The following is a 10,000-nucleotide window of genomic DNA, read 5'->3' as shown; positions in this document are numbered from 1 at the left end:
TTCTTGATAGTCTTGAAGTTCCTTTTTAATGTTTTCACTTTTCCAGACGTTTTCATTTTGTTCCGATAGTTCCTCATGTGCTCCCACTCCTTGAAGACCCCATTCGATGGCCTGACAACAGTCTGATACAATAATTCCTCTAATGAGGTTTTCAAAATACTGGATACCCCTTTCTACGATTCCTTCTTCTATTTCTTCAAGGTTAACCTCCTGTCTCTTATCCGTTTTCTCGTGTTTCAGAGCCTCTTCCCTCAGTTTAATAAGAGCGTATACTTTGTCGCCTTTTTGCTGTGAGATTTCCTCCTGTGCAATCTGTCTGATCCTTATTAGGGCCACATCTTTTGCTTCTCTCCTAAGATGCTTTCTCTTCATTATTCCGTTCATCATCATAATTTCTGGATATTCACCACTTTTACTGGCAGAATCAGCTTTTGTTCCAGGGCTATTTGATTCTTGGTAGCCTTTTTCATTTTGTTCTTCTGATAACCACTCTTGTATTATTTGACTTATCCTGGCTAAAGCGATATCCTTAGCCTTCCTGTTAAGATTTTCCCTGAAGTCTGGAGATTGCCCCAGAAGATCGCCTTCAATTTCTGTTTTATCATCAATGTTTTCACTTTTCCAGACGTTTTCATTTTGTTCTTCTGATAACCACTCTTGTATTATTTGACTTATCCTGGCTAAAGCGATATCCTTAGCCTTCCTGTTAAGATTTTCCCTGAAGTCTGTAGATTGCCCAAGAAGATCGCCTTCAGTCTCTGTTTTTTCTTGTAACCTATTTTCAAAACACTCGATAAGGTTTTCTAATGTCTGGCTTTTTCTTGCCTCTTGATATTCATTTTTCGCTTCAATTTTGTCTCCTTTTAATGCGGTTTCATATCGTTTAGTAAGATCATAAACTACGCCTCTTTTCTCAGAGGCCATTTCCTCTTCCACTCTTTTTCTTATCTGTGCCGAGGCTATATCTTTAGCGACCCTCCTAAGTTGGTTTCTGAAGTCCCGAGATTGTCCACGAAGATCGTCTTCCTGTATGTTTCCTCGTATTATATTTTCGAGATACTCGATGTTCCTTTTTACGATCCCTTCTTCTATCACTTCAATAACAATCTTCTTTTTCTTGTCTATTTTCTCGCCTTTCAGAGCCTCTTCCCAGAGCTGAATAAGATCGTATACTAAGCCTCTCTTGTCTGGAGAGACTTCATCCATTGCAATTCGTCTGATCCTTAATATGGCTCTATCTTTCGCTTCCCTTCTAAGATAAGTTCTCTGATTCCGTGCCAGTATCTCTCCCATCATAGTTGCTCCATAATCACCACAAAAATACCAGAATCTGCTTCTGTTCCTGGGCTATTTTCTGTCATCGTTTCTCTTAACATATTTTCAAATTTTCGGATTTGGGCTACCCTTGCAGCTTGGTAGGACTTTTCAAACTTAGGTATTTCAACAATCCTAGCTAAGGCCACTTTTATGGCCTCCGTAGTTGGATTCCTTCTAATTTCAAGAGAATCCTTCGGTTTTCCTTTACCTTTTATCCTTTCTTGGTATCCATTTTCGGACATTTCAAACTTATGAATTTCAACAATTCTAGCTAGGGCCACTTCTTTGGCCTCCCTGGCTGGATTTATTCTAATTCCAACAGAATCCTTCTTCTGTGTTCCGTTACCTTTTATCCTTTCTTCATATTGCATTATACGAGTCTTCACTTGTCCTTCGTTTCCTAATGAAACATTTCGTTTTGGTTTCTCCATTTTTCCAGTTTTTTCAAATTTCTCGACGAGATCCTTAACGGTTCCTGGTCCTGGGTAACCGTTCTTCTTTACTTTCATCAAAGCGTCCCTGTTCGGTTCCATAGCGGAACAATTACAGCATACACAATATCCCAAATTGTTCTGATTAGTAACCACAAAATAAACTTTGGTACTCAAAGCCATTCCACAATAAATACAACACAAATAACTGGTATTACTACACATTTTTGTTAATAACTTTCCTCTACATTGTTTTAGGTCTATTTTGAAAAAAAAAAAATGCAACTTGATCTGGAGACACTCAGGGAGAAGCCAAGAATGTCTTTAAAGAACAACACGGATCTCGGAGCTCGGGCAGTTTTCGGAATGTCTTGGAAATGAAGCAGGAATCCCGCAGCCGGATTTGCGATCGTTAATTTTTCATGATTCCTATTTTGAATACCACCAAATCGACAGAAATTATCACAAAACTATCTATTTTAGGCCTATGTCTACTACAATAGGCTTCTAAAATCATTTACAATAGGATAACATAAAGGAGAAGTAAAGACGATTTTCTCAAATTAGTATTTTATTAGAGCTACATTGAACATATTAATCATCTCCTCCGAGATTTCTGAAGAATTCCGAGAGTCGATGAAGAGATTTTCGTTGATTGGGTTGAAGAAAAAGGCGAAGATGATTGCTCTTACAGCGACTGAAGACTCGCAAGTCTGAAGAACGCCATTCCTGAAAGGATTCAGGAAAAGGATCGAAAAACCTCTCCAAGCCTGAATCCTTTTAGGAATGGCATTCTTCAGACTTGCGAGACTTCAGTCGCTGTAAGAGCAATCATCTTCGCCTTCTTCTACATCCCAATCAACGAAAATCTATCCATAGACTACCGGAATTATTCAGAAACCGATGTTAGATCGGCCTAAGGCAGGCAACGGCCATCATACGTCTGGCATCTCATAACACAGAAGGACGGACAGGATGAAGATGAAGCTCTCGAAAGCGCACTCGAAGACGACCACGGAAGAAAGGCAGAACGAAAATCTCTCCATAGACTCCCGGAATTCTTCAGAACCCTTCAGGAACGAGGATGTTAGATCGGCCTAAGGCAGGCAACGGCCATCATACGTCTGGCATCTCATAACACAGAAGGACGGACAGGATGAAGATGAAGCTCTCGAAAGCGAACTCAAAGACGACCATGGAAGAAAGGGAGAGGCTGGGAGTCGGTCAGGACTCATTCTTCTATACTAGATAAATTCGTCTGCTCAGCTTCGAACGGAGTCCAGTCAAGCTCTGATTAAACAACGGAAGACCACTTCTATATAACGGGTAGCTCGATAGAAATTTCTACAAAAAAAGAAAAACACCCGAATATTGTGAAAAAATAAATCATGTAAAAATTTACATCAAATAATCTTTTCGATAAATAATTTTGAAGAGGAAAATTTTCCGCGGTAAACCGTTTTTTTTTTTTTATTTCTTTTTTGTCCCAAATAGCTATATCTGGCATCTCTCATACTACGTCTACATTTCTTTGTAAAAGTAAATACCAGTTTATAACAATGCTTTAAATTTTCATAATGAAACAATTACCTCAATAAAAAACATTAATGTAGAATACGATATTTTTATTTAATCCTTTCATAATATGATTTTATATATACATAAATAATGGTAAAGTTGAATGGAATGTCCTTCAGCAACTTTGAAGGAGTAAAAACTCCCGTTTTCTATTCTCCCTTGATCTAAACTTTGGAGTAAAGACTCCCGTTTTCTATTCTCCCCTGATATACAATAAGTTGGTTTTGTGTATAAAGTTATATTTGTTCTGTGAAGTTATATGTCAGAATAAGCAAACCTACAAACAGAAATCTTTATTATCCATATATGAAATGCTTAACTTTGTTGCTTAAGGGATAATTGCAGCTTGTTGCATACGCAATATCAAGTTACTATGGCTCTCAAGGGAAAAAGTATTTTGTTCTACGTGCAATAAAGATTTTAATGCTGGGCCTAAATTCCTTCGATAAACGCTCTTAAACCGGAAACATTTTGATGCAATAAAAGGCAAAGGTGCATTGCATATAAATATACAGTAGGCCTATACAAATATTGGCTATGTTGTAGGTCTATACGTATAGATGCTATACTGTAGTTCTATGCATAGAAGGGCTATACTGTAGACTATACATAGATACTCATAGGCCTATTCAAAGATGAGCTATAATGTAGGCCTATACATAATAGCCTACACTGTAAGCCTATACATATATGGGCTATACTATAGGCCTCTCTCTCTCTCTCTCTCTCTCTCTCTCTCTCTCTCTCTCTCTCTCTCTCTCTCTCTCTCCTTTATATACATACATATAGACACGCAAACTATATATATATATATATATATATATATATATATATATATATATATATATATATATATATATATATATATATATATATATATATATATATATATATATATATATATATAGAGATTACTCGAGTGTCACGTGTGGATGAGATCATAATGAGGGGTAGATGGAGATGGTTTGGGCATGCTCTTCGCATTCCCCAAGAGAAATTAGTTCACCAAGCGTTCAAAATAGAGACTATTGGCGAAATCTAACCGAGGCCCTTTACAATTCAAAGAGCTTTGGAAATAATAATGATGGGAATAACACTAAGAGACAGAAAAGAGCAACATGGATACGTGAGCAAACTAAAGTAGAGGATATTCTAACAATATGTAAAAAAAATGGACGTGGGCAGGATATATAATGAGAATGTCAGATAATAGATGGGCGTTAAGAATAACAGAATGGGTCCCTAGAGAATGCAAAAGCAGCAGGGAAAGTAAGAGAAGATGATGGATTGACGAGCTAAGAAAGTTTGCGGGTATAGACTGCCGTAAAAAGACCAAAAACAGACGCAAGTAGAAGGATATGTCTGAGGCCTTTGTCCTGCAGTGGACTAGTAATGGCTGATGATATATATATACATATATATATATATATACAGTATATATATATATATATATATATATATATATATATATATATATATATATATATATATATCATCAGCCATTACTAGTCCACTGAAGGACAAAGGCCTCAGACATGTCCTTCCACTTGCGTCTGCTTATGGTCTTTCTACGGCAGTCTATACCCGCAAACTTTCTTAGTTCGTCAATCCATCATCTTCTCTTACTTTCCCTGCTTCTTTTGCATATATATATATATATATATATATATATATATATATATATATATATATATATATATATATATAATTTTGCACATTTAGACGTGTTTTTCATATTCAAATTAGCCATATATATTTTTGATACATTAATGTCTGGATTCTATTAACGACCTCGGGATCAGAGCCCCAGGCGAAATCACACTAAGACAAGAGCTTGTGACCGGCCGGGAATCGAACCCTGGTCGGCAAGCTTGTATAGACAGTGACTAAACCACTTTCTTCGTGGCCAAGTGGTTTAGTCACCGTCTATACAAGCTTGCCGACCAGGGTTCGATTCCCGGCCAGTCACAAGCTCTTGTCTTTGTGTGATTTCGCCTGGGGCTCTGATCCCGAGGTCGTTAATAGAATCCAGACATTAATGTATCAAAAATATATATGGCTAATTTGAATATGAAAAACACGTCTAAATGTGCAAAATTTATCATATATATATATATATATATATATATATATATATATATATATATATATATATATATATATATATATATATATATCATCAGCCATTATAGTCCACTGCAGGACAAAGGCCTCAGACATGTCCTTCCACATGCGTCTGTTTATGGTCCTCACATGCCTGTCTATACCCCACAGGTTTTCTCACTTCGTTAATCCAGCGTCTTCTCTTCCTTCCCCTACTTCATTTGCAATCTCTAGAGACCCATTCTGTTATTCTTAATGTCCATCTATTGTCTGTCATTCTCATTATATGTCCTGCAAAGTCGAGCTACATTTATCAATAATAATAATAATAATAATAATAATAATAATAATAATAATAATAATAATGATTATTAATTTGTAGCTGCTGCTATCTATCTATCTATCTATCTATCTATCTATCTATCTAGAGAGAGAGAGAGAGAGAGAGAGAGAGAGAGAGAGAGAGTCCAGTGCATAATTATACACCAAACAAAAATTAATAGTGATATTACCTCCAATGAGAGAGAGAGAGAGAGAGAGAGAGAGAGAGAGAGAGAGAGAGAGAGAGAGAGAGAGAGAGAGAGAGAGAGAGAGAGAGAGAGCAGTCGTACAATTATACACCAAACAAAAATTAGTGATATTACATCCAATGAGAGAGAGAGAGAGAGAGAGAGAGAGAGAGAGAGAGAGAGAGAGAGAGAGAGAGAGAGAGAGAGAGAGAGAGAGAGAGAGAGAGAGAGAGAGAGAGAGAGAGAGCAGTCACACAATTATACATCAAACAAAAATTAGTGATATTAGGCTACCTCCAATGAGAGAGAGAGAGAGAGAGAGAGAGAGAGAGAGAGAGAGAGAGAGAGAGAGAGAGAGAGAGAGAGAGAGAGAGAGCAGTCACATAATTATACATCAAACAAAAATTAGTGATATTGCCTCCAATCAGAGAGAGAGAGAGAGAGAGAGAGAGAGAGAGAGAGAGAGAGAGAGAGAGAGAGAGAGAGAGAGAGTCACCCAATTATACACCAAACAAAAATTAATAGTGATATTACCACACAATGAGAGAGAGAGAGAGAGAGAGAGAGAGAGAGAGAGAGAGAGAGAGAGAGAGAGAGAGAGAGGTAACACAATCATACACCAAACACCTCCAATGAGAGAGAGAGAGAGAGAGAGAGAGAGAGAGAGAGAGAGAGAGAGAGAGAGAGAGAGAGAGAGAGAGAGAGAGTGTGTGTTACAAGGATTTTGGATGTCTCAAAGACTTTTTATTCCATACGGGGAGACTCCATTTGCTCTTAGAGAGAGAGAGAGAGAGAGAGAGAGAGAGAGAGAGAGAGAGAGAGAGAGAGAGAGAGAGAGAGAGAGATTAGTCTTTTTTAACACTCGTGCACAAAAACCGGAAGAAAAATACGCTGTGCCGAAAAAAAACTCCGCTATTCGGGAAAACTGAAAAGGTAAACATTGAGAGAGAAAAAAAAAGAAAAAAAAATTATCTTAGCCAAATCCATTTTTTTCATGAATATACGAGGCAAAGTCTTTTTAATCTTTTACATAAAATACAGGGAAAACTTGTAATGTTTTTGTTATGTTTTCTATGACCAAATGTGGTATTTGAAAATAGGAGCATATATAATATAACTGTGATTTTTCATACGTCTGGTTTCACAAAAATATTGTATAAAGAAAAATAAGTCTTTGAATAACCCTCAAAATAAATTTCGAAATCCCCTCTCTCTCTCTCTCTCTCTCTCTCTCTCTCTCTCTCTCTCTCTCTCTCTCTCTCTCTCTCTCTCTCTCTCTCTCTCTCTCTATATATATATATATATATATATATATATATATATATATATATATATATTATGTATAAATATATATATATATATATATATATATATGTGTGTATATATAAATATATTACATATATACATACATATATATATATATAAATATATATACAGACATATATATATATATATATATATATATATATATATATATATATATATATATATATATATATATATATATATATATATATATACATGTATGCATATATAAAAATAAATAAATAGATAAACAAATATATATATATATACATATATATATATATATATATATATATATATATATATATATATATATATATATATAACTACAACATACCAGTTTTCCTCTAAACAGAGATAAATACAATCACAAGCAAATTGAGAACAGACAATAACCATCTAAATCATCTGAGAACAGAGTACGTCCGATACCCATCTCCAATATTGTTAATTTACCCTTCAACCGTCACTTAACTTACCTATCAATCATCTCTTAATTTGCCCATCAATCAATTAATTTACCCATCAACCATGACTTAATTTACCCATTAATCATCACTTAATTTACCTATCAATCATCACTTAAATTTACCCATCAATCATCCCTTCATTTACCCATCAACCATCACTTAATTTACCCATCAATCATCACTTAATTTATCCATTAATCATCCCTTAATTTACCCATCAATCATCAACTAATTCACCCATCAATCATCACTTAATTTATGCATTAATCATCAACTAATGCACCCATCAACCATCACTTAATTTATCTATTAACCATCACTTAATTTACCCATCAACCACCACTTAATTTACCCATCAACCATCATTTAATTTACCCATCAACCATTCCTTAATTTACCCATCAATCATCCCTTAATTTATGCATTAATCATCACTTCATTTATCCATTAATCATCACTCAATTCACCCATCAACCATCACTTAATTTATCCATCAATCATCACTTAATTTACCCATCAACCATCAATTAGTTTACCGATCGATCATCATTTAATTTACCCATTAATCATCACTTAATTTACCCATCAACCATCACTTAATATACCCATCAACCATTACTTAATTTACCCACCAATCATCCCTTAATTTACCCATCAATCATCACTTTGCCTACCCATCAATCATCACTTAATTTACCCATTAATCATGAATTAATTTTCCCATCAACCATCCCTTCATTTGCCATTCAACCATCACTTAATTTATCCACCAATCATCCCTTAATTTACCCACCAATCATCCCTTAATTTACCCATCAATCATCACTTTGCCTACCCATCAATCATCACTTAATTTACCCATTAATCATGAATTAATTTTCCCATCAACCATCCCTTCATTTGCCATTCAACCATCACTTAATTTATCCACCAATCATCCCTTAATTTACCCATCAAACATCAGTGTGCCACGGCAGGCATGAAATGTAACTAATCCATAAGCTTCCAACATTCAACGTGTGGTTTGTTAGCTGCTATAAAAAAAAAAAAAAAAAAAAAAAAAAAAAAAAAAAAAAAAAAAAAACCACCACCGATTACCTGGTTGATCCGTGGAAACCTTTTCGTTATTGTATTAAAAGGTGTTTTTTGCAAATTTCCAAGGATTATGAATTGATTTCAGTGCCGAGCACTGATAATTGATTTGCCGATCCATGTAGAGTGCATCTACAGAGTTTGTGTGTTGCATTAACAAATTAAAGCTGAAATATATATATTGTATACTGTATATATACATACATACATATATATATATATATATATATATATATATATATATATATATATATATATATATATATATATATATATATATATATATATATATATATATATATATATATATATACACACACACCGGATCACGTTATTTATTTGAAAAATTGAGACATTTGCTCAAGGATATTATATATATATATATATATATATATATATATATATATATATATATATATATATATATATATATGACTTAGAATTACAAAAAGTGGAAAAAAAGAAATGAAAGTAACTTTTCCAAAAAAAGGTGATGTCAGATTATAGCAATTATGAACCAGCAAGAGTTCCACATGCCACTGAGGTTATAGCATCCTGCTTTTCCAATTAGGGATGTTGCTTAGCTAGAAATAATAATAATAATAATAATAATAATAATAATAATAATAATAACAACAGGGTACTGCTGGCCTATTGGAAACGTCCCTGCCTGGCGTTATGCTGGACCAGAGATCAAGCTCCGCTCAAACTCGTTAGTTTCTTGTAGTATCTGCAACCTCACCCTCCTTGTGTTCTAAGGATCGGAGGTTTGGGGGAACCTATATGTCTACCTGCTTAGACATCAATAGCCATTCCCTGGCCCTCCCTGGTCCTAACTTGGGTGGAGAGGAGGCTCGGGTGCTCATCATATCGATATATAGTCAGTCTCTAGAGCATTATACTGCTGGAGAATTGTCACTATGTTACTGTCCCTTGCATCTGCCATTCATGAGCGACCTTTAAAAACATTTAATATGTGACACTGCCTTTTTACTTCGGTTGACAGGCATAAAAGAAAAACAAACATAGACACGCACATACAAACACAAACCACCAGTCAAATTCTGCCATCAAGCATTTTTCTCAAAGTTCTGCGAGACGGTGAAATATTATTATTATTATTATTATTATTATTATTATTATTATTATTATTATTATTACTTGCTAAGCTACAACCCTATTTGGCAAAACAGGA

The 10,000-nt window shown here is 34.7% G+C and overlaps 1 protein-coding gene across 1 annotated transcript in view; it reads right to left on the bottom strand.

Moving 5' to 3' along the window:
• LOC137636746 (calponin homology domain-containing protein DDB_G0272472-like) overlaps positions 1-1,296 on the bottom strand; it is a 2,211-nt gene extending 915 nt beyond the window's left edge. Inside the window, exon 1 of the mRNA XM_068369128.1 lies at positions 1-1,296. This exon is cut by the window's left edge and continues 915 nt beyond it. Within this exon, the coding sequence (XP_068225229.1) occupies positions 1-1,296 (1,296 nt within the window).
• Between the last annotated feature and the right edge of the window lie 8,704 nt (positions 1,297-10,000).

Source organism: Palaemon carinicauda, unplaced genomic scaffold, assembly GCF_036898095.1.
Source record: "Palaemon carinicauda isolate YSFRI2023 unplaced genomic scaffold, ASM3689809v2 scaffold3767, whole genome shotgun sequence".
NCBI lineage: Eukaryota > Metazoa > Arthropoda > Malacostraca > Decapoda > Palaemonidae > Palaemon > Palaemon carinicauda.
The sequence above is the reverse complement of the archived record's forward strand: the minus strand, read 5'-3'. Positions and strand labels throughout refer to the sequence as shown.